At 40.1% G+C, this 26015-nt stretch overlaps 1 protein-coding gene across 2 annotated transcripts in view; it reads left to right on the forward strand.

The window, feature by feature from the left end:
- LOC306829701 (ecto-NOX disulfide-thiol exchanger 2-like) overlaps window positions 1–26015 on the forward strand; it is an 85690-nt gene that overhangs the window by 12658 nt on the left and 47017 nt on the right. For both annotated transcript variants that reach the window (XM_079352833.1, XM_079352834.1), the window contains exon 2: window positions 16817–16963. In XM_079352833.1, the coding sequence (XP_079208959.1) occupies window positions 16891–16963 (73 nt within the window). In that variant the 5' untranslated portion in view covers window positions 16817–16890. The remainder of the gene's footprint in view (window positions 1–16816; window positions 16964–26015) is intronic.

Raw genomic sequence — 26015 nt, forward strand, 5'->3', positions numbered from 1 at the left:
ATTCATTCTCTCCTGTCTGCCGATCGAAAAACAGAAACATGGAATAAACTCCTACTTGTATGGTATACTATTAGTATTATTTTTTTCTTTAAAATATTAATAATCTTTTTTGGGGGGGCTTTTTATTAATCCTTGTTTCAGAAACATTAGTTGTTGTGGTTGAAATTACATTGTCGCCCCTCAGGCAAGTGTTAGTGAACTTTAGTGAGCTAATGTAAAACAGTGTTAGAGGAAAGTGGAAAGAAAAGGATGACTTGAGCAAAGTAACATTTCTCTTCGTTGGTGTTATAATTTTGCATGCTTCAATGAAACTTTGTGTTTGAAAAATTTGAGGAAGAACAGATCGCACAAAAATCCACCCAGTAAGCACGGTGCACAAACAACCAGCCCTGGTTGATGTTGGCAGTTCAGGTGTTCCAAAGAAGATTGCCTTTTGCCCATATTGCAGTCTGTAGTGCACAATTCCTTCTAAAATGTAAATCACAGTTTTTTCTCCCTGAGAATTCAGATCACGATTCTCTAACACAATTCTTAGTTGTTCAACTTTCAAGTGAAAACTGCAGCTCCAAACTTTACTAGGCAAAGTACTGTATATGCCTCTTTCCTGTCTTCATGGGCCACTGTCTACCCAACCTGTGGTTACTATAGTAACAGTGACTGACGGTAGAGTGCTGAAATAAATGACAGAGATGAATGCAAAATGTAGTTTATTTGTCATTTTCCTTATGTGTCTGCGTACATAAAAAAGATGAATTCCTGTTCTCCCAGCCTCAAGCGTGATGAAACGAGAAAGGTGATTGAGTTGTTCGCAGCTCCATCTGTGCAGTGCAATGTGAATTGACCGACTGAGAAAAGAACATTACTCCGATTATCCTTGAAATCTATGTAATTGTACAAAGATGTAATGACGGCTGAGCTAAAGCTCTTTGGTGGAAATGCAGCCTGGAGATGCTGACTGTGGTTCCTTATGTGATCTGTGGCCTTCAGGACATATGCTGACAACAGCTGACTTAATATCATGGCACTGAACACAGCCATTACAGACAGGGAGGTAATTGGATTCACAAATCAGCCATGGCTCTGGGTTTATTGTGGCACTGGGCTTTATGGGTAATATTTCAGACTGGAGACTGGTGGGCAGGCTGTCAGAGTGGGGCATGGTTGTAACATGAAACTGGTGCAGGAGAGCGAGTCAGAGGAGATGTTGAGCTGTCCTTTGGTCTCAGAGAAATACAGGGAGAGAACATACACAGTATCCTGTAACCTGCATTTCTACTACAAGGGCTTATCAGTTATTATTGCTTTGGGGGGAAAATAAATGAAACCCTTTTTTCATATGGATTCAGATTGTCCCCCTCATTATCTTGACCTTCATGAACACTTCCTTTCATGTATCTCGCTCTGTTTTAGTGCTTTATGTAGAGATTTCACCTTTTGTTCTATCATATCCATTTCTTCTGCGTTTTCACTCTGTGGTGAAGAATTGAATTTGTCTTCACTCACAGGACAGGATGTCAGCGATGAAGTGTGTATGTTTTCAGGTGTCTCTCTCCTTTTGAGCTAAATCCTGCAGGTTCTCAGCCAGTCCCAAAGAAGTCCGAGATGGTAAATCAATAAGAAGATAAATTGGTGTGTCAGAGTTTTGGGTTGCACGAACAACCAGCATTTTTCAGGCCTATAGTGAACCCACAGTGCTTCCTGTCTGACGAGCGTTAGCTTGTTGTTAGTTTGGTCTGTGGGAAGAAACTGTGCTGAGAGGATAAATAGGTCCAGACTGCAGCTGGGGGTCACTCTCTGAGACTCAGTGTGGCTCAGCTCAGCACATCCAACAGGCTAACCAGGAGCATCTCCTGGGTTTAAAATGTGTTTAACTGCTCTCTGAGATATCAAAAATAGAGAATAACTTAGGATTTAAGATATGTTTCTCACAGGCTACAACTAAAACTGTTCTGAAATAAAGGAACTTGTTTGAGTCATACAACAGCTCCGAGTGTGGTACATTCAGTAACGGAAAAAACCCCGGAAGGTGTTACATGAGTTTCCTCTGTAATAAAAAATCAGTCTGACGTCGCCATCTTGTTCTTGTCGCACCCTTTCTGTCTCATCACATTGGCCATTAATATCAGTGTGACAACAGTCCCCAGTCTGTCTGCTGAGATGACTGATAGATGAACGGCATTGGGCGAGAGCAGAGAGGGAGAGCAGAGCCAGTCTGAGCCAGATCGTAGCCTCCTGTGCTGTCCTTTCACATGATCCATGAGCTTTCATTTGTTTGTGCTGTTTTGGCAATTAAACAGGGGAGGCCTGCTCAGTGGAGTCATGCTGTTGGCTTCGTTTCTCTCCTCTAATCTTCTCATAAGACCTGATAATTAATGACGGAAAGGCAGGAGAGACCACAGTCCCTCTGTTAATGGAAGGGAATCATTTTGTTTACTCAACTTACTCGTTGTTTCTTTAAAGGGAGCTCGGCCAGGAAGTTATCACTGTGGTGGTCACAGATATTTAGATGTGGCGTCTGTCCAGACGTCTAATGACAGATGATATCGTGACAAGTCCTGGAGCAGACAGGAATATTCTCAGCTAGGATTTATCCCTCATCCTAATTGTTGGACATCATTACTGTTTGTTTTAGGCAAGTATTAAATGGATTATGGGACTGCTGAGAGCTCAAGCATTACAATCCCACTTTGTCACCACATCTTCCCTCTCAGTTTATAGAAGTACCTATTAAGCTTTGATTGTTACAGTTGGCAATTTTCCATTTAAGTCGTCAATGCATAGATCATCATAAATTATCCTCAATAGTTTACTTTTCTGCTTTGTATACTAGTTGTATTTATTGATCTTATTTATTCTTACTTCTTTGTTTTCCTAACTCTGGATTTTTCCCTCTCAGGATCAGACAGAATAATTATCTTGCCTTATCTTATCTTATCCCCCAAACCTCCTCAAATAGTTTTTCAATTCAATTCAGAAAACTTTATTTGTCCCAGGGGGGTAATTTAAATTCACACAAAGCAGTAAATGAACGAAAGTGCAGCTATACTTAAATTTCACCAAAGATAAAGTGTCAACTAAAGAATGTGTCAAGATGCAAGTACAAAGGTAAATACAAAAAAGAAGGTATAAGTGGACAGCGATGTAAACAGAGCTATAGTGCAGTATATAGGAGGTCATAGAAAAGCAACACTTTGACACTCAACCCCAAGGCCATTGGTTTTTACTGAACACACTGACACAAATCTTCGACTATTCGCTTGTTGTTGTTTTTTTTTTTTTGGGTAACAGATATTCCTATCCTCACAGCAGTCATTGAACGCCACACTTCAGTTCACCGCAGCCGTTAAAGGGAAGACAAAATGCAGAGGACTTGAGCTGTGTGGGAACACTTCAAATGAATTGAAGACAAGACAAAGGCAGCAGTGTGCCAAATATGCAGTTTGAAAGTGGCCTCCCATGGTGGCACAACAAACATGAAAACTCCCCTGAATGCTGTAAGTAGTAACATAGAGACTTCCAGCTGTATCTGACTCAAATGACTCAATATAAGCCACAAAGTAGCTTTCATGCTGTCTGTGTTGTTCTCCGCTCGTCTCTTTTATTTCTCGTTTATTTATTTTTACATTTAAGAATCAGGAGGGTATTCCATCAGCGTAGCTAAAGTAAGCCATACTCTAACTAAAAAAGTCTTCTGCTTAATCCTGCTTCATGGAATACGCCAGAGGAAATATATACATGAAATAAACTCCCCAGTTGTTTAACCACTAGAGAGCATCCAAACATCATTAACTTCAAAAATCAAGAATTGGTTATTCTTTATAAGTTGGTTAAGTTCATTGTTGTCTTTTGAATAAAATATATTGACTAAAAAATACAGAAAGACCTACCTTTGAACAATAAATAATCTTGGTATTCTTCCCTCTGACTGTGGATGTCGATGCATTTGTTCTTCATTCATTCCCTTATAAACACGTGTCAGGCTGATTGTACTCTGTAACTCACAGTAGTTGGAATGGATTGAGCAGTATGACCATGTTGGAACTGTTCCTGCGGGCAGAGAGCTGCTCAGATCTCCCCGAGAGCAATGTTTTGACACAGGCTTCTGAAGGTCTAAGCTGTCAGTTTCCACCTCGTGAGCAGACCCTCATTACACAAAACCAAGAAACCACCAAGAGGCTCAGGGGAGACGCCTCTTCAGAAGCACTTTAGAGAAAATGGATATCTAACTGCAAATTCATTCAGGAATAAGGGATTCAATGGGAGAGAACACAATGTGGAGAGTCTTTAGTATTGTCTGCTGAAGTGGGCTTTTCAGTATGATTGACACAGCACACACAGTCTCATTAATGTGGACCCCAGGGAGAAGTTAATCCCCGGGAGCTGCTTGAAGGTAAACAGAGCAGTGTGTGGATGAGAGATACGAGTTGTGTATGGTGTATGGTTATATTTAGTTGTGTTTGGACACCAAGCTTTTATGCATATTGCCTTTTGTTGATGTTTAGTTAAGTCTTATCAGTTCCACGAGTCTTTGCATGTTAATTGTTTTCGTATTCTACTGTATCTAATATAAAGACGAACATAGGCAACGAGTCAGAGAGCTGGCTCCATACAGTGACTGACGTGTGAAAGATCTGCTGATGTATGTGTGGAATGAAGCTGGTTCTCATGATGTGACTCAATGGAATCAGATCTGATGAAGAACCAGAAGATGATCCTGATGTTGATTAGAGCTAATGAGCCTTCAGTTGGTTTCTTGTATAAACTTGTTTTATAGATCAGGATAAATGCTGTCTCAATACATTTTAAAAAGCTTTTGGAGGATTCAAAAAATAAGAAGTTAGAAAAAGGCTACTTGCATTTTTTCTTTTTAAAGCTTTATTCATTGGCTTTTTATAGCCTTTATTGGATAGGACAGGGTAGAGAGAGAGAGAGAGAGAGAGAGAGAAAGAGAGAGCCACGGGTCGGAAGCGAAACCCGGGTTGCCCACATAAGGACTGTGGCCTCGATACATGGGATTTTTAAAAAATGCAAGGGGGCGCTGGTGGCGCAATAACTTGACGGTGCATGTCTCAGCATTTTAGTATTCTTGTCGCACTGGTATATAAGATGCAGCCAACTTTTTAGATGAAATAAGAAGGTATTAAATGTGCGTCTAATACACCAGATTTTACGTTAAGTCTTCAAAGGTTAGAGCCTCCCCGCCATAAAGACTTTTTATATTTCCCTGTAATCTATTGTGAGAGCAACAGCAGTGTCCTGCCTCCTACCCTACCCTCTCTGCTTATGTTGGTAATGTAGACTAGTTTATAACGCACATAAAATGATGCCACAAAGGCTGTGCGGATGCTGTAAAATTTCCTCATTAAAATACCCATTAATTTGCATTGAGAAACATAGCTCCACTGGAGCAAAGAATGAACATCTTTTTAAAGTTTAGAGGGCGTCCTCTTTCCCACTGCGGTCCTTCCAAACATGTTCTCAGCAGTATATCAGCAGGAAATCTGTGTCAATGAATCAAAGGAGGTCGTAGCTGTGTCGACAGATTTTTGAAATCATTAGATGACATTAGCATAAGGCTATTACAAGGGAGTGAAAACAGATCTAATGCAGCCTTCACCATCCAATATTTGTGGTACTTGCTATCAAGTGACTATATATGACATAAAACCAAATCAAGGAAGTGCAGTGCTGTTAACCTTGTCTCAGATATTAGAAAGCATTCTCCCACCACTGCATTAGATCTCTTAATGGCTGTTTGGAAGTGGGACTCTTTATTCGTTATGTTGGTTGAGTGGCCACTGCTTGGCTTGGTTGCCTTCTCCATAGCCGGATAAGTGTGATCTATGGACTGGCTAATTGCCTTTGTCCTGATCGCCTCCATGACCAAGCCATTTACTGTCTGGAAAGGTCATTTCCTGTCCTGTTTCTGTGGAATCCATCAGAGAAAGTGCTTCACAGCACAGACGATATTATTGCAGTATGATTGTAGAGTTAGTTTGTCAATTTACTGAAGCTAATCCACTGAAGAGAGACAGAGGAATCTGAGAACAGCTGGGAATGCATCTCTGAATTCAGAATAGGTCAGCAGATGGTGATTTGATCACTCAAAGCTAACATGCTACATGTGTGCTAACTGCTCCAGTGTGAAGTCAGGATGAGAAGAGAAATCAAAAAGATAAGCACAGGAAGCGTTCATTCACTTAGCCCTGTTAAAGTTTGGGAATTAAAGGAGCAGGGTCTTTTTAGATGTCATGTATTTTTGATGACGCAGTTCAATCCTGAAGCTGCTGTCAGAACAAACTGTGAGACTGACACAACAAATGACATGAATAAAGAGTGGACATATTATTGTTCCCCCTGCAGTTGTTTCCTAGTGCATAATATATGACAGGAGCAGTGATGACTGTGCACTCAGTCTAACTCGATGTGGCTGTCATTTTGACCACAAACAATGAGGAAGCAGATTATTCTCACAGCCAAGACTGCCTTCAGGTTTTTTTAAGCAGGTTTTTTTTTTTTTTGATCTATTAAATTCAAATATAGATGATAGAAATTATTGTATTTGACCAGGAAGCAGATGCACTTCTAACACAAACCAGTAGCTTGGTATACACAACGACACACATCTGCTTTATTCAGGTGCTTGTTGGCACTGGAGACAAGAATGGAGAGGGTAGACCTAAAAGAGCAAAACTGTGATTGAACTTGAGTGGGTAGATGTGGAGACAGTTTTGAAGTAGCAGCCTGCAGATCATGAGTCTGTAATGACAGTATCTGAACTAGATTTTCTAAATAATTCTTTTTGATCTGGCGTACATTCTCATTTACAAACATGCAACTTTTTTACTATATACATTTTTTTTTAGGTATACAGTTGAGCTTCAGCTAACATTATGAAATCATTGTTTGTTTCTGTCTGTAATATGTCAAAACAAAATAAAAAATGGCCATCTAATTTCCTCTGGCCAAATGGGACCTCTCCAGATTGCTTGTCCTCACTTCTAAGAAACAAATTCTCACAGGAAGTCAAAGTCTGGTTCATGCTCATAGCTTAGCCCCAGGACACCGTGGGGTATCTGTCCTGTACTGACGGCAGCGCTGTCAGATGAACCATCAGTCACACTCCGCAGCAGGAGAGGAGGCTGCACCAGAGTTTATTTCAAAAGTTGTTAAGTCGACTTCAGTAACTGTCAGCACAGAGTGTTGAGTCAGGCTGACCGTGTCACGCTGTCCTCTGTTTCCATTTCCCCCCCTTATTTTCATCACTAATATGTTTGTGCTTTATGATCACTTTGGGACTTCAGTGTTTCCCACAGAAATAATACCATAGCAGTAGAGTTTGGTGGAGGGGATGAAGGGGATATCTCTTTTTTTTCTTCTAATCTTAACTTTGGCTATATTTGAATGATACATTTGAAAAGCGTATATATTACAGAAATACACTGAATTAATGTTGCTTTTGCAATAATTATCTGCTTTAATCGGTGTGGAGATGTTCACAGCAGGTGAGATGATGTTGCGATTGTTGAATTAGCTGCAACCAGAGTGAGAGTGAACAGAGTAAAGTCGAATCCATCGCTTGACTGGATCACGTTTGATCCCGGATTAACTGTGAGCTGTTGCACCAATTGTAAAACAGTGTGTGTGGCTATGTAGGCTATATGTTGGTGTGTCTCAGCGCGCCCCGTGATGCTCATTGTCATGTCAGCAGAGAGAGAGCAGCAGGGAAAAGTAGCTGCTGCTAAACAAAAAGTTTTCATCATGAGTGTTTAGTCCTACTACTACAACATTTGTATCCATTAGTGGCTGATGCCTACGCTTAAATGTGTTTTTCCTGCTGGCGGGATGCATGTGCTACTCTCTTGCTCTGCATTATTCCTCTGCAGCTTTCTGGTGAACAAGCTGAAAAAACTATGTGGACTTTTTTTCTGAAATCAAAACGTTGGCGTATCAGCCAAATCAAGATTTAGCTTTGTAATTATTGAAAAATGATGTTGGCATTGATCCTTCTTCTACAGATTCCGTCAAGTCTCTTATTTAAAAAAAAAAAAAAAAAAAAATTGTGTGTACTGTTTATTTATTATTCAGAATTTCTTCATTACTATTCTTCCTCCAGTGTTATACTTGGCTGTGGAAGTTTGCACCAGAGATCACATTAAGAAGATGATTCACTTTACCCTTTGTCACCATGTTTCTGTCTTTAAAATGAGTCAGAGCTGAGCTTTAGCATGCATCAGTGTAAACCCCGGGCGTCTGAATCAATTAAATAAATCATCGTGTTCCTAAGTGGCTGTTTACTTGACTGAGAGCAACCGGTTGTGACCCCAGCTGCTCCCAGCCTCCCTAAAAAACAAAGAGTGCAGCTCTTAAACCATTGTCTTTATTCATGCCTTACATTTCAGTATGACATCTTCAGGGACTGATTTTCCCTGACTTGTCCCTCGGTCATTGCAGGAGGACGTTTCTCCTGCTTCACTGACTTATTCCTTCTGGCACACTTAAACCCCTCTTTACCACAAAAACATGCTCCCTCCCATTTCCCAGTGACAAAACAACAAAAGACTTCAAACAAAGAGTGCTGACATTTAGTGCCACAGGGTCCATTAGCACTCTCATGTGTGACTAAATATTGTTGTTTTTTTTGCGCACACAGCTCGAAATTTTGGCATGTGTGCACTAAGCGAGCGACAAAAGAGACCAAAATGTCATTATGGAGATTTTAGTTCTTTAAAAAGCTTGCAACTTAAATGTCATTTAAAGGCAGGGTAAGTAATTTTAGAGAGAGATTTTGAAAGTAGCATTCCCTCCATGCTCCGTCTTCACCCACCCCCTCCCCTCTGTGCTCCCTCAAATGCCACGCTCCTCATTCACATGCACAAGCCCCATTGGTCCAGAAGCGAACCTGAGCTCATGCTTCGAGTGTGGGCTCATGCATGAGACAGCGAGGCATGATTATGATTGAGTCATTGCTAAAGCATGCTAAAGCGTGCTTTGAGCCCTACAATTGCAACAGCCCACGCTGTTCTGGAAGGTGCTGATGTTGTAATCAATCAAATATCGGATGGGGCGGGACTTGTTGCCAATGTAAGAAAACAAAACCTTGGTGATGGATGTTGCACATTGGATGATTCCACTTAAATTTTTGTTTAGATATGAAAAGAAAAACACATTAATGTATAGTATCCAATCACAATACTCATTGAATTGCAATATAAATGTAATCCTTACAATAACATGTTGCCAGTCTATAACGGCTGTTACATTTAAAGACAGACAAAGATCAGTGTCAACTTTGGAGCAGGAGTTCAGACATTTTCAATACAATGTCTGTAAATATGAGCTGCTACCTCTGAAAAACAAAGGCCCATCCCTTTACCTCCAATCAGCAGCTCTGTCAAATTAGCATCTGCGTCCCTCTCGGCAGCGTCGATAATGATCAACATCAGACTTCACACGGAGGACTTCAGTCGTCTTGTATAAAAGAAGAATGACACGTAGCCATCTGCTAATTCTTGTCTTCAGACCTGAACAGCAGCAACATCCCAGAATAGCATCAGAGGCAGAGACTTTTTTATCTTTTAAATGGGCACCTAGAGCGCTGCAATCTCACTTGTATTGTCACTCTGTGTCTTGTAACATTTTGATAAAGACTCAATCACACTCTTTCATATTTCCGAGTGAGAGCTGTGCAAACAAACTAAAAACTATATAAACCCAGAAAAGTCGTTTTTATACACATTAATGGTCACATTTAAAAAGAATGTGGCTTCTTGATGACACAACATAGAGCCTCTTAAATGTTGTGGGCTTACTCTTTAAAACCAAAATAAAACAGTTTTATAAAATCAGAAACACAGCTTAATGTTTGTAATTTAGGGACATTCCTTTTTTTAATGGCTTTACCCTGTACCCTGCTAGTGTTTTCACAAATGTATGGATTATTGCAGACACCAATTTGTTGCATGTTGACTAATGCTTCCAGGAAAAATCAATGAACTGTCCAACATTCAAAGTGGGGAAAACCTTAAAACACTTAAGTGTGCATTAGAGTGACACATTCAGCTAATACGGACAGGAAAACAAGAGACGTTTTTTGTTTGCTTTTGGGGTTTTACAATAATTCAGCGTTAACAATACTGACCTGTAACTCAGAAAAAAATAATCAATTTAAGGATAAAGAAATACTTTATTTGTTTGTCCTTTTGCATGGTCACTGTAGATGTATACGTCTTGCCACTAAATAACAAACATGAGACTCCTGCAATGGAAGGCAAACGTTCAGAGTACATATCTCTGCTCTAAAAAGACTTTGTCACTAATGACAGCTGCTCATCATAAATCTCTTGAGTCTTCTGTTCCAGTCCATTCCCTCACAAGGATAAAATATACTGTAGGTAATGTGAAGCAAATTCAGAGCAGTTAGGATTTCAGAGCAGAAAATAAGAGTGAAAGCAGCAGAGTGAAGACAGAGGCATCATTTAGAGGCTTTTGTTTGAGGAGACAGATGGGAGAGAACAAAAGGTGGCATGAAGTAAAGAAGAGCTTCATGGACAGGCAGACGGTGCCTAAGGGTTGTGATATACATCTGAAGGCCTAAAAGAACAGTCGGTTCCCTCTCTGACATAATTCCATTTTAATTAGTAGAAGTGACTTTGACCTTACTCTTCAGGAGCGCTGTTTTTTTTTATAGAGCATCTGTCACAGGAGCAGGGTACAAATCACCATCTTTTAGCTGATATCATGTGCAGTCGTCGGGCAGATAAAGATATTAGCAGCAAAAATGTCTGCCTTGAATTGGCTATACCAAATCAACAATAGTAAATATTGAATCGCATATTATTATTCAATATCATTTTTTGTTTCTTAATCTATGTATAACATTACAATCACAATCAAACTAATCAAATGTACAGTTAAAGTGAAGTAGAGGTCCACTGTGGAGCCAAGTGTGATTTCGAGATGACCATTCCCAGCCGGTCACGGCCTCGCACAGACGCACACATCTCTTCCATCGTGTCATTGTTGAAGCGTGTTGGAGCCAGACAGCGTCTCATTAGCCGTTCCTCTGGAGCCCAAAAACACACATCCTCATAGGCTGGATGTTTGTTTTTAACAGACTGCTACTATAGCCTCACCAACTATTGAATGGAAGGTAGAGCAATCCCAAAGTCATTAACATCAGAGCGTCCGTGCCAACCATACCACATGCCATGCTGTTCTAATGATACAGCAGCTTTGGTCCCACACAGCCAAGCTCTCCTTTGTGCCACAGCCTAATTGTTGATATCTTGATCCGACCATACACTGCAGGCATTACAGTCTCCTGTCTTTAAAGAGGAGACCAGATGGTAGAGCTTAGATTTTCTGCGTCCTTGACGACAGAAGAGAAGAACAGTTTTCCTGAGTGAACCTCCATTTTTATTACCTCCTACAGTGAGCCCCTCCCAGTTATTAGTCCAGAGTTAAGAATTGCCCCCAGAGGACAGTACATGTGCATGTGTGTAAGCTAACATGACCTTATCAACTGCTGTGCTGTCTTTTTAACACACACATGCTTGTTCAGCTAATACAGAGCAAAAAGGGCACGGGCCTTTGACAGTAGAAAGCGGATTAAAGTGCAGACCAAAGATTCTTAGTGAGTTTAATGGAAGAGAGATGAGTGGATGGAAGATTTAAATACATTAACCTTCAGTGAATCCCCCGAGGTTCGGAAGAACGACAGAGGGGGTCTGAGGAGGAATTTACTTCATGTCACTGATGTTAGGAATAGTCATGACAAGCTAATAAGTGAGTTCTCACTGACATCCCCGTTTGAAGCACAACATTTAGAATATAGCCACAATGTAAGGCTCTTTCAGAAACTTACAGGAATTACAGTTTAGCCCTTCATTAGTCTCAGTGTGTTTCAGTCCTGTATGTCAATGTATTGCAGTTTGTGTCTCATGCAGAGATCGGGACATTTATAAATGCAGCATGCTTTATTTCTATGCTAATGGAAAATGTCATCACAACAAGGGGGAATAGATTAACCTTTACCAAACTCCAAAACTGTTTTCTAACTTGGATGATTTTAACCGTAATTGGTGCGTCTGACATTTAGTTTGAGCTGCAAACGAGCGGAATATTGTTTTTGTTTTTTATTTGGCTTGATTTGAAGACAAATTGAGCTGTTTGGACAGTTCTGCTATTTTTGTATTTTCAAACTGCCATTTCCATTTTCTTCTCATTTTGACTCAACAGTGTCATGACTTTAAGTCTTATTGGTACATTGTGGGATACTGTTTACGTAACAAGAAGCTGATGCCTATATATTGCTGAGCTATGAGCTATCAGCTATGCTGAGCTAATACTGATAGTGACCAGATAGTCACTATCAGTATTAGCTTCCAGTCATCTGCCTGAAACTTGATATTAGTGCAGTCTAGAATTGGTTTGTGAGACTTCCTTCAGCTTAATGTCAGTGGTGAATGTGTCAGAAGTTCCCATCTAAATGTTCTTCTTAAGGCTCCAACCGCTGATGAAGACGATGAGCAAATGGTGTTTTAACAGCGACAGAGAAGTCCTGTTTTATTCTTCTTTGTGAACACAACACAAAGACCTGGCAGAGACAAACCTGTGCCCCTCACATGTGAATATTTAACCTTCAAATAAAATATGATTACAGCCTGAAATCTAAAAAACTTTCCTCTGAGGCTTTCTGTCATGTGGTTTCATCTTTAATGTGAAGTTTGAACCTTCGCTGCAAACAGCTCGTATGTGCGACAGCCTGTTGTGCAGTGTTGTGAAGGTTTTCCCTTTTTGTCCCTGAAACAAAGCAGGACACTCTCAGACATGACTTTTCTTTGTTCATATGAAGAAAGTGTGCAGGATAGAGCAGCTGGGCGTGACCACAGTTTGTCTGAACTGTCTGTTGTTTTTAACGGCTCTTTGTCTTTTCTATAAATACACAGGAAGTGAAAAGCTTGGTTAATAGACCTCATGAGAATAGCTCAGCTGTTTGACATGCTTCACCGTCCTCTGCTAAGCCGTATCAGTCCGACACCTTGTTGATACATCTGTTAAGGACACTCACAACCTGACAGTGTGCGTCCCTTTTTAGGAGGCTGGGAGCTCGTGGTCGCAGCCTCGGCCAGAACATGTGGTGTTGTTCTGATGGACTCTGCTGCCTATGAATAGAGTCATGTCTCATTTTATTGTGCTCACTCATCTGTGGAGAAACTTTTTTAGCAAAGACTTAATGGAGGTCCTGTGACTTTGTTTCCTCAGTAACCTTTCAGGAGACTGAGGCCTAATTTAGGATCCTGTTTGTGGACTCACCAGCTGCCAAATACTGCAGCAACCTTTCAATATGAAAACATTGCTGATGTATTTGTGCATTAAATATGCTCTGTCTTCTCTTGTGGCTGCAGTGACTTTGGGAAATGTACTACAGTCATTTCTGCAGTAAAGCAGAAAAGTAAAGTATTTTCTCTTTACACTGTTGACCACCATCACCGTTTAAGACTAGAGCTTGTTTTTTTCCAAAGGCATTTTCCTATTTTATACTCAAGCTGCTGGTTGACTCTAAATTTGACACACTGCCATGTTAAAGTTAAAGTTTCAAGAAAGAAGGCATTTACATTTCTTTGTCTTTTTTTATTGAACTCTTGGACAGCTCTCACCAGGAGTCATATGTTACCATTACTTTGCATTTAAATGACTGTAAATGCCCCTCCCTGGTCAACACAGCTTCTGCATGTTTCTCTCTATCTCTGTTAGATGAACAGGCCTTTATCTATTATTCATGTTGCACTGTTGTGTTTACTTGCTGATCACAGTTAGATTAAGGACAACGGGAGAACGTGTTTGTGAGGGAATCATTGAAACTGAACACAGCCGTGATTAGATAAAGATCCCCACAGCTGCAGGTCTGCCTTGAAGACATTATTAAAGAATACGATTACTACACTATGTCTCTCACAGTTCATGCTACAATGTGGCAGCAAACTGGATTACCTCAGTGTTTGGTAATATCTGACCCACATCCAGTTATCATGCAGTATGTTGACTGCAGTACTGTTTGACTTTACACCGGTCCAATGAACGTATCAGCCAAATCATGAAGATAAATGTTAAACGATTGTTACGGTTGGCTTTATTGAAGAATAAAGCAATCAAAAGGCTAAAGCAGAATAAAATTTTCCAGCACATTGTGCAGTCAACATGAAATCTAAAGGTGGAGAGTGGACTAATGATCGATTTCTCGGCTTGTATGGTGGAGATGAAAGGCGTTCACACAGCAGTATTCACAGCCTGGCTGGAGTGATGTGTACAGTTTGAATTATATTGAAGGTTGTTTGAGGTTTTGTCAGAATCTCTTTAAGCTTAGGTGTGGTTTTTATGTGCAAAATCATCGATTGAAAAACATGACAGGACTATGAAGAGAAAGAAACCCTCAATGTCGTCCTTGAATCACTCCGGCCCATCGTACAAAAGGTTTGATTATTGATGAGCTCTGTGATTGGCCTGTTGGACTTCATAATAAACAGACACTTCTTCTTCATCTCTGCTGTTTGGATGCACTGCTTGGTTTCACACTGGATGACTTGAACGATTTTTAATGACATGCTGAGGTTAATTGTGTATTTTTATGGTCCCGCCTCCTCCTTGCCTCCATTTAACCATTAATGCCTTGAGCGTGTTCCATCAGCTCACTTTTATTTGGATCTTTCTTATTTAGCTTCCTGACGCTGCAGTCAAGTTTGTTTCTTAGTTCAGCATTTTTACTTTTATTTTTATTTCCTTGTGTACTCTCCCGTCTCCACCCTGGTGCTTATCAGCCCCCCCTCCAGGGAGCAATACTCGATGACATCACTCCTCCCTCTGGCCAGATGCTGAAAACATAAACACTCCATCCATCAGCCTAGAGAAAGAGGAATAGTACAGCAGACAGCCCCAGCAAAGACATCCCTTTACCCACACACACACACACACACACACACACACACACACGTGCGCGCACACACACACACACACACACACACACACACACACACACACACACACACACACACATTCACGATGAAGCCAAAAGCTGTAGTATTGAGCGTGAATGTGTAAACTGCTTTTCTCCACTTCTGAACCTGAGCTTTAGACTTGAACTCTTTCCCTCCAGCTCATGCTAAAACCACTTTATGAATGAAATGCAGTCATTTAAGGCTTTATTTTCAGACTGTGTTGTGTGACCTTTGCCTCTGCTCTGAGGCTGTTTCTTCTCCTTTTAGACATGTTTATGCAGTTTCTCTTTAAATGTAGAAAATCCCTGATAAGTGAGGACATACGGAGGAACCTACCTAAAGGCAGGAGGAGAGAGAGAGTGTGTGAGTCTGAGAGAGATGGAAAAGGAACGTTTCTACAAACATCAGTATCTGCTTGAATGCACCGTGTATTTCAAACATTAGATAGTTATTTTAAGAAGCCTTATTTGTGTTTTTGTATTATTTACATTTCTTTTTTGTCTCAGTGATGATCTATCTGTTTTCTGTAAATCTAATGAAGATACAGTTTTGCTATTATGTCATAAGTGTTTTGTCATTACACCTCTTCATACAGTCTTCTTTCAAAGTCACTCATAAAGTAAGACTCTATTTGAAGTGGCTTTTAAATCGGACCCAACCCATAGGAGAGGATTTCAATACTGGAAGTGAAGACAAGAGGATCACTCCACTGGAAAGTAACAGCACGTACATGTGCATCACAACTGGACAAGTGATGATGATTATATATCACAGTTAATGGTGACAGCCAGAACTGCTGATACAACAAAACTCAAATGAAATGATAAATCTTATATATATATATATATACACACACACACACACACACACACACACACACACACACACAGTATGCATACTTATATCGGCCTGGCTCTAATGTTAAACAACAGGAAACGGTTTAAGTCTGTAGAGTAGATTTTCAGAGCGCTGATCGGTGTGATCCTCTGATAGAGCCACGCTAATGTGCAGCTTCGAATCTGTTCTGTGCAACGAAGGAGAAAACAAATCTGTGCACAAAGAAATGCCATGAATTTTTCATGACTGTCGACAGATTCTCCCCAGCACTCTGCTCTGGAGCCTAAACAAACACAACTCTGTATGACAGGAGCAGAGCAGTACAGTAAGCATAAAAACACAAGTTAAACTGTTTATCATTCATTTAGGACTCAGGAGCAAATAGATTTTGTTTTCATAACCCGTGTGAGTAAATGTTCCAAGATTTTTGTCTTCATGATCTGGCTCTTTATTCTGTGAGATAATGGAGAGAAAAATGGAAATGCAGAAGAAACATTACCTCCACTGAGCAGTCTGATGAATAGACCTCTTTAAAATGTGTCTCTGCACACACGCAGCGGTTCTAAACGAGACCTCAGCTTATTGATGTATCTCCACTTTGATTTGATTTATAGTACCTATAGATTGATTTTGATGAAGGACACTGTCTCACATCTTACAAGGGCCATTAAGCATCAAGCTTTCTATCAGGATTTTACATGAACTTTTAAAGACATTCTAATATTGTGGCATTGTGTCTGTGTTTTCCCTTTCGACTGTATTGAATCCTGACAGTTGCTTTTTTGTTCCTCAGGAATTGTTGAAATGAAAGTGTATACGAGGTATTTATAGATGCCTGCCTGAATAAAGCCTGCAGTGTTTTGACATCAAAAGCACAGTAAAGGGCTGAACACTCTTTTTGATGTTTCAGTGTTTCTCCCTCTCTGGTCAGCAGCCATCACTTGGTTCACTTTAATCAGGCCTTCTGTGTTTGTGTCTTCCAGGACTCAACCCCCTGCCCTTTGATGCAGCAACCAACAACGACCCTCTCCAGTTCAACGGCTCCAGCGGGCCTCTGATGACCGAGTGTCCTCCTCTGGAAAACGCTGCAGAGAACAGCAAGAAGAGGAAGAGAGCCAGCCTGCCTCCAGGTACTGACAACAAACACAAGTATTTCACAGCTGCTGCAGGATTACTCAGGGTCCCAGATCTTCAGCGTTTTGCCCTCAGTTGTGTCCAATTCTAAATGCACGCGCCCTAATGCTAACAGACACGCTGAGATACATCTTTCTCAACATTAAATATATGTGCGGGGACATGCTGCATCATTCCCTCAAAAAAAGGAGCTTGGTTCAGTCTTTGTTGTTTTAGATTAGCTTGCCATGTCCTGGAGCTCTGCTTGTCTGTCCTGTTTGGAGGTCAGGCAGCAGGAGACAGCCTGTTACCGTGTCAACAGCACCTGCTGATCAAACATGCGGCCGCTTTCTCTCTCACACACATAACACTGATCCATCACACAAAGATAGAAACGCTGGGGTGTGCGTGTGTGTGTGTGTGTGTGTGTGTGAATATGTGGATCATTTGAGTGAGTGTTGGCCTCATAATGAGTCAAATTAAAGAAGTACTTTCTAATTAAAGAACTGAAAAAGTGCTGACTAATTAATATCTGTGTGAGTCGAAAGTAAAGCTTTGTAAACACAGAGAGGTGTTGTTTTCATGTCATCTGCTTGCACTGCAGTGCTAATTGGACTGGATTAATAGACGACATTAACGCGGCCCGAGACGACGATGAATCTTTTCTTCATATCTTCACATTGAGCAGTTCACGACTTGATAAAGTTTAATGTGATTGAGATGAAGTGAACATGTCAGACTGTAATGAGGTAATGTTTTATAGATGATTGATGCACAAAGAGATGTCTGTCCAAATGATGTTTTAATGTTCTACGCAGCTCATTATGTGGCCATGTGTGAAAACAAAGTGACAGAACAGGTCGGAGGACTCGTGAACAGAACACTCTCTCAAACTGCAAACATTAAAAACTGATTCAGACCACAGACAAATACAAAGCTCTTTGTTTCTTTTTTGCCTCACTGAAAGTCTTTTACAAATCCATAAACCCATAAATATATATATAATTTAAATTTAAATTCAAAACTACGTATTTCTACTTCGTATAGGCCGTTTAACAGATGGAATATTAAGTGTTTCAATAGTTCAATAGTAGCAAACTAGCTTGCACTCGTCATTCAAAGGAGGTAAATAACGGTTAGCTCGACATGAAACTGAATTAAACCTTCCAGGCAGTTAAATAGTTAAAGTTCACACAATCCTAAGTTTAGATAAGTTCATAGTTAAGGGGGAGAATATTTTAAACTGAAGTCCAAATACAGACCAAAGTATCTGTCTTCATAGGAGGATTTTGTCCACAGAAAAGTACTGACCCTGATGAGGGCGAGTGTGTTGGAGACATTTTGGCATGTGTTTATAAATCTGCAGCCCTGATGAATTAAAGGCTTTTTTGTGCACAACCCTCTTCAATCGTTTTCATTTTATGTCTGCAAAAAGGAGCACAGAGGAGAATAAATCAGAGGGATTTTTTACTATATGCAGACTGCTGGATTTAACCAGCTGAAATTCAGTTTATTTAAAAAATCTAAACTCATGATAAAAACTGAAGTTTTGCTAAAAGATTCAACATGTTTTGATAGTCATTCAGATGAGGAGGACTTAAAATTCAATGAAACTGAAAAAAAACAAAAAACGTTTGAGCATCAGTGATGTGGTTTAGCTCCTGAAAAAGCATGTGACCGTATGACCTTTATACCATGGCCTCCAGTCATTCAAATTCTGGCATGCTGAGTGAAAAAGCAGTGAACATGTAAAATAAAATCTGACCATTTGAGATGTGTTATTATGGGATAAGGGTGGGATTATTGTTGCAGCCCTAAAGGTACAGCAGAATCCTGTTCTTACTCCTGAAGCTCACTTACAGAAAACAGGTTTCATGTTGAAGCGATGTTAAACAAAAGTGAACGTTATCTGATTTATTTCAGTGCACAGAAACAGTTACTTTACGATTGTCTGATGAATCGACTGAATCATACAGAATTTCCACAGCTGAAAAGTATTGTTGTGACTCATGATGGTCTCTTGTCTCTGTCACGTCCTCCAGCCTTTCAATGCAGCCCGACTCATTCAGAGCCATGTTGACTGAGTCTCACGAAGACACCCTGATGGATACATCAGTCTCATTAGTATTGATGTAACTCTCTTTAATCCATCATGCATGTGTGCAGAAACTCTACTCACACCTTTTATTTCATTTATTGAAAAAGAATTTTAGAAGGCAACAAACAAGCAGTCTGTTGGATGTCGCCCGCGAGTCACTTCATACTTAATGCCACCCTGCTGCTGACACATGATTTAATAATGATCTTTAAAGTGCCAAAGCAAAACCCAAACAACAAGCAGACAGATCCAAAATTAAGAGCCCCATCCCCCGTCAACAGTAACAGGAAACCTTTGAAGTTCAATTGATATTCTGTTCAGTATCTATTCGTATATTCCCTGGAAACAGTTGGAAGGAAATTTCCACTTTGTTTGTGGCTCCTTTAAGAAAAAAAAAAAAACATCTAAGTTGAGGCTTACATTCTTGGACCCAGTAGAACTGATTACTGAAAACTCAACATTTCATGTTTAATTTGTTTCTTCCTAAAATTCAGTCAGCTTATTTCCCTCTGTATCTCTAAAGTTCTTTATTCACGTGCACTCGCTGTTTATGTTTGTCTTCTACCGATCCATAATACAGGAGGTGGAGCCTTTGGGGAAGAGGAAACACTGCGCCATATTCCTTATTCATTTTCTTATATCAGTTTCATAACACAGCCAGAGGAGCCTGCTGTGTTGAAGCTGCATGAGGTGAAGACTGTAAGATTCAGAAACGCTGCTCTTTGTTTGAGTGAAGCAGGATTCTCACTTACAGTTGATGTGAATGTGCGTTTAAGGGCACAGCACACTGTTTAATGTCATACTGCTAATGATCTTCATATGAAGCCGTTCAAAACACATTTTTGTTTGTTATACCATCTGAATAAGAAAGCAAAACTGAATGGTGTCATAACCAGAATTTTTCATACATCTCAAAAAGTCATACTCAAAGGAAATATTATTCATGGACTCAAAAAGTCCTCATTTTAAACCTTGCTCCTTTGACATCCTTTTTTAACCAGTTGCACTTACATTAACTGCAGGCACACACTGTTTTTATTCTCTGTGTTGAAGCCAGTTCTTCTTAAAATAGTCTCAAAGCAGTTTTTAACGTGTTTGAACTGTATCTTTGTTTTCTCGCCTGTAGCTTTCTCAATCTAATTAGATTTGTTGGTGCGTTGCACTTGTTATGATATTACCGCGAACTTAGCAGAATAGTGTCAAACTATTTGGATTCAATTGTATTTTGTCAGGTTTTGTTTATCTTCTGCACTCACAAAGCAATCAGTGACCCACTCTTTGGAAGAAAAAAAAGCTTGGAAAGCTACTTGAGCTCCAAAGCTCCACAGGGAACCTTTTAGCCTAACAGTGATTTTTCAGGCCAGGCGGCTCACAGCGAAGGTCCTGTCAACTTTGGTAAAGAGGTTTTTTTTTTTTTTTTTTTTTCTTCTGCACCAATCTTTAACTAACGTCCCACAACCTTTAAAACAGAGTTCCACTATGAGATTTCCCCATGGGCCACATTATGTCAGGAAAACCAAGCCTGAGAGCCAGAGGTGAGAGGTGTGCCATTAGAATGCATCTGTGCTGATACCGTTACAGTAATAACAAGAATTCATTTTATAAGCACTTGTCATTGTAATGCCATAGTAGAGGTACCAATAGTAATACTGTTGCTTAATAATATTATAATAATAATATAATAATAATAATAATTCTGATAATAATTGTCAACTGGCGGACCTAATGCTCCCCTGGGTTCATCGTTGTTGCGGTGCAATATTTGAACAGTAACAACAGCTAAGCTACTGTAAAGCTACTGAAACATGTTAAAGGGATACCTCACCCATTTACATGATGATACACAGCTTCATGTAAATGGGTGAAGTATCCCTTTAACTCCTAACGTCACTCTTTGTAGTGATGTTGCTGTCCAACACAGGGTAAAGTAGGCTACTAAGAGTGTTTGAAATGAAAACTGTGAGGAGTGAAGAAATGCTCTCACTCATGATTTACTCTGTGTCAAAATAAATCTATTAAGTTTGACTATAAAGGCCAGTTCACCCTGGTGGTGTAGGCAAATTAAACAGCTGTACTCTCACCAATCCAATGTGTTGTGCAGTGACCTTTAGTTGGTGCTTAGAGAAGACTTGAATAAAATGTAATTGATTCTTCAGAGGAAAGGTTAACGGTGTTAGACATTGGAAAATAAAACAAATGCTTGATGGTATGTTGGGCCTGCAGCATTTTACATCCAAAGTGATTGAGCAGCAAATAATTCATTTTATATAATATATTATGATCATGTTGTGTCATTCAGATAAGTAATGCTGTCACGTTGTTTCACATTAGTTTGTCACTGGCTCCAACTTCAGTTTGACTGATGCTTCCTTTGTGGAGCACCAGACCCACACTTCAGTGAACTGAACGGGATTTGTTTTGCATAATGGCTTCCAATCATAGAAGGACCAGTGTTTCTCTTTTGTGACAAATATTTTAAAGCAACAAAAAAAAAAAAAAAAAGTTGATGTGACCCACAGCTGACAGGCAGAGAGCTGCTGCAAGGTAAATCATGCAACAGGCTACTCAAGCTGTCAGAGAAGACAGTTTGTCTTGTACAGCTGTGTGTGTGTGTGTGTGTGTGTGTGTGTGTGTGTGTGTGTCTGTGTGTGTCTGTGTGTGTGTGTTTAGTTTAGTTAGTTTGAATGTTTAAAAGTTGCAGCTCTAATTTAAAGTGGTAGAGGGCAAACAAAACCAAGACATGTTTCCATCAGCGGCTGGAAGTCATTCTGGTAAATATTAGTCTGTTTCTAAAAGTGTGCCAGAGTGAAAAAAATTTCATTTGTACCTGCGGGATGTTTTCTCATGTTTTGGTTCTGTGGAGTTTGGACTCTTGTGAGCCTCAGTACGGTAGCGGAGCTCTCATCACAGCCTGCGAGTTGTGTTCCCTCCTCGACCGAAAATTCAGTGGTTGAATTGGATTGAGGGGTTTATCAATGAAAGGAGCACTCTGTTGGTTTATTTATTACAGTATACTACCTTTTTCTTTAAATGCAAGATTATGACATCTTGAGAGAAAAAAAAGATGCTAAGTGATCTCCCGTATTGGTCACATCGTTCCATAGGAGTCAGCCATCTTTTTAAAGAAAGTCTTATACTTTGGATTTTAAGGTGCTTGATAAAATATTTGTAGTTTAACCCTCTCTAACCAAAGCAGCCTCCTTTGACGCAACATGACAATGTTTGTGTCATCAGAGGCTCATTCTCAGACAAGATAGCTCTCCCGTCTCAGGGGAAAATGAGGGCTGGATGCTCCATCATTCAGATATACTCCCAGCTTTCTAATGACGCAAAGCTTAAGGTAACAGAACATCCCAATAGAAAGCCTGGCCTTTGTAAGATGTGAGTCAGATGTGCTGTGGCTGTTGAACACTTTTTTGTCTCCTCACTCTCCACTTGCTCATTCTCTGCACGTCTTCTTGTGTAATTCAGTAAAGTGTGGAAATGAAAGTCTGGGCATCTCTCACACCATCATTACAGATTCTCCTAATCAGAGTTCACCACGTTAACAGCACCAAACACTTTCAACTCATCAAATAATATCCTCAGGTGACAGTGACTGCTGATTAACGGGAGCACTCTGATATTATATGAAGTAATAAGTGTAGGAGCTGTAAACATAGAAACCTTATGATGGATGGACTGCGTGATTGCAGCAGCAACATGGTGCCATTCCCTGTCTTTTTTATTTTGTTGCTCTTCAGTTTCTGGTTCTGAAAGTTTCTCTCCTTCATCAGCTTCTGGCTGTCTGGAAACCTTTGATCTGCAGGCTCATTTGTAGACATTTTCATTCATGAGGTTCTTTGCATTGACTATTTATGGTTGGATGAGGGCATGGAGAGGGCAGAATATGACGCTGATCCATTATGCACATGGAGATGGATCAAGATTTATTCAAGGAACAGAGCGAACATGTGCGGACAAACGTTTTTAATGATATTTTTGGCACAGGCTGGTTTTTTTTGTTTGCTCGTTTTTTTTCTTTTGCTGTGCTTACACTTTTAGTATGGATTCTGTGTTCTGTTTTAGAAAAGAGACCCAGGACCCCAGTGAATCCCCAAAAAACAATTAAGGGTCATCGTCTTCAACGCATTCATAATTATTTTCCTTTCCTTATTTTTATTTGTGTTTTCTGGCCTCCAGTCACTTCTCTGTGTGCTGTGGTCATCAAAGTTTTAAATCCACTTTACTCCATCTGCCAGAGCCCACAAAATGTGAGCTCTAAATAATTCAGGGTGCCAGAAGGTGCTCTGCTCTGTCTGTAGACTCACACTGAGGTTAATGGCTCGGCCTCAAGCAAAGAGGCCTGAAATGTTCAAAACAGAAAATCCCCAAAAAATATTCTCAGTCAGTTTTGAACCTCATCAAAACAAACAGGGCCGGCTTGTTAAGCAGCCGGCCCTGGTTTATTATTACCTGTGACCATGATCAGTGTAGGAACAGAAACTATTAGCCTTTAGATGAGCGTTTCTCTGCAGCCTCTGGGACAAACCTGCTCCAGGAAAGCTACAGCCAGACTCATCATCTTCTGTCAGGGGTTTGGGGAAAAAAAAAACATTTTAGAAATAGTTGTAAAAGTTTTAGTTTATAATATTTAAAATGTGCTATCTAGTCCAAATTCACCTGACAGATTCTGAGAGTCAAACTGAATAGTTGTATTTAACTTCCACAAGTCGTGTGTGTGTGTATGTGTGCATGTGCGCGAGTGTGTGTGTGTGTTACGTATATGTTACGTTGCCTCTAAGACGTCACTCACTGCAGATTATGATTATGATTTCTTATCTGTAAGTAATGAGTGTAATATGCTTTACTTGTCTCTATCTCAAGTCTCTGACCCTCTGTCTGTTCCTTTTGTTGAGGGCATATTCTCTAACAGAGACTCGCCCGACCTGTATGAGCCCAGAGGCTTTAATTACACATGTAAAATCTGTTCCAGAGGGGTTTTTTTTATCTGCACTGTTTTTCATGAAGCCACCAGCAACTGTCAGATTTCTGCACGTCTGAGAAATCGTGGAAACCCCAGAGAATAACTGCTGTCTCTGATTGGTCGGGTTACCTGATGAATTATTCATGGCTTCTAGGTGGGCGAGCTTTGTTTCTGCCACAAATGAAGCTAAATGTTGTTTCAACTAACCTCTGGTGTTTCTTCAAGTCATTTTAAATTGCTGTAGGAGACTGTTGGAAAACATATTACACTACAACACATCTTCCCTCTACTATAATTAGAGCTGGAGAGGTTGATATAACATGACTTTAAATTATACAGTTGAGTTTTTTTATATATTTTAGTTATATATATATATATACACAACTTAAAAAGGGAAGCCAACCAAGAGAAGATCTGACTTAAACACTAACCACCCTACGTGTTTTTCCTTTCTTGTGTCGGTGCTCCTCACGTCAGCAGAAGCTGAACACATCTGTTTTAATACAGCAGCCTTCACATACAGCAGCAGCATGTCGCTCCTCTGTCCGTCTGTCTCCTCTCTCTCAGCCTCCAGCCGGGTTAACTGATCCTCACCAGCTGCTTCTCACTGCCTGACATCAGTGTGCTGAGCATCTCCTCTGCTTGAGCTTTTCCTTCTTTATGCTGACACCTCTATACAACCGCCTCCTGTCCCTCTGCTTCTCAAATACTCGCACGGAAACGTTGGCTGAGATTTATTTACCCCTTTTAAATGATTTGAATACATGACTGAACTGCTGTTGTTGAACTGTCAGTCACTTCTAGAGTTTCCTATATATATATATATATATATATATATATATATATATATATACACAGTGTATATATGAGGTGTATAATGCTCATAGCTGACCTGATTGACAGACGGCCTGTCGTAAGGTTGACTAAAAGTTAACGGGAGACAACCTAACCTGCATGGCGGCCACCATTGATGGGACTCCAAAACCCCCTGCAGTAGAGCTTTGATTCTTTAACCAAACCCAATTGGCTTTCATTGATGATGATTGAAATCCGTCCTGAGGCTATGAAGACGTAACCTGAGCAAATCTGCTGCTCGAAAATTAATGTGCAGGTGAAAAAGTACAAAAACATAATCGTCTTCATCATCTCCTAACAGTTATTTATCCCTCCTGTGCAAGTGTGCGGCCTGTTGTGCAAACTTCAGAAACAGGGCTGTGTAAAGATGAGCTCAGCCTGTCGGGATGAATGTGGTCATAAAGAAGAAGAATGGAGTCAATAACGACGCTGTAGCTGTGGGAAACGTAGACTGGCATCAATAAAGAGAATTGTGATACAATCTAAGGTGAGCATGATGATTAGTTATTTAAGGCAGCAGCATTTATTTCTCAGATTCATTAAAGGAGGAATACAGATGACGTGGTTGAAGTTCAGTCTCGCTCTCTCGCTCTCTGTGTGTGTGTGTGTGTGTGTGTGTGTGCAGTTACCTATGATTGGGGTGCACAGTGCAACTGGACTTTAATACTTTGTGCAGCTTTGTAGCCATTTATGTTGAAGCTCTGTTAGCGGTGTGAGTCTTTAAGTAACCTGCTGCTGTCTTTGTTGTTGTTGCTGCTGTTTCTTTTTTCTTTTCATAGAAATTCACAAGGCGTTTTGTTTGCAGCTCTTTGTTGGACAAAATCCAATTTTTATTGATTTTCCCCTCAATGGTTTTGAGAAACAAGACTTTAAAATGGTTATGTTAATACGTCTATTTTGCCCTTGTGACACGTTCTGTGTAAACACAGGCACTTTCATGTCTTCCTCTGCCTTGAGGCCTGCAGATAGCCCTTTTTTTATGCAGTGGAAAGGTTAGCATTCCCACCAGGCAACGTCACACACACTCAGACAACACTTGTTGGTTAGTTTATTTTATTCAACTGGAAAGAAAGATTTCGTTTTTTTCATATTTTAAATTTTTTGCTAGAATTTGTTATTTTTATAGTATTGCTATTTTTCATTTAATTGT

This window comes from Symphodus melops (genome assembly GCF_947650265.1).
Source record: "Symphodus melops genome assembly, chromosome: 9".
Taxonomy (NCBI): domain Eukaryota; kingdom Metazoa; phylum Chordata; class Actinopteri; order Labriformes; family Labridae; genus Symphodus; species Symphodus melops.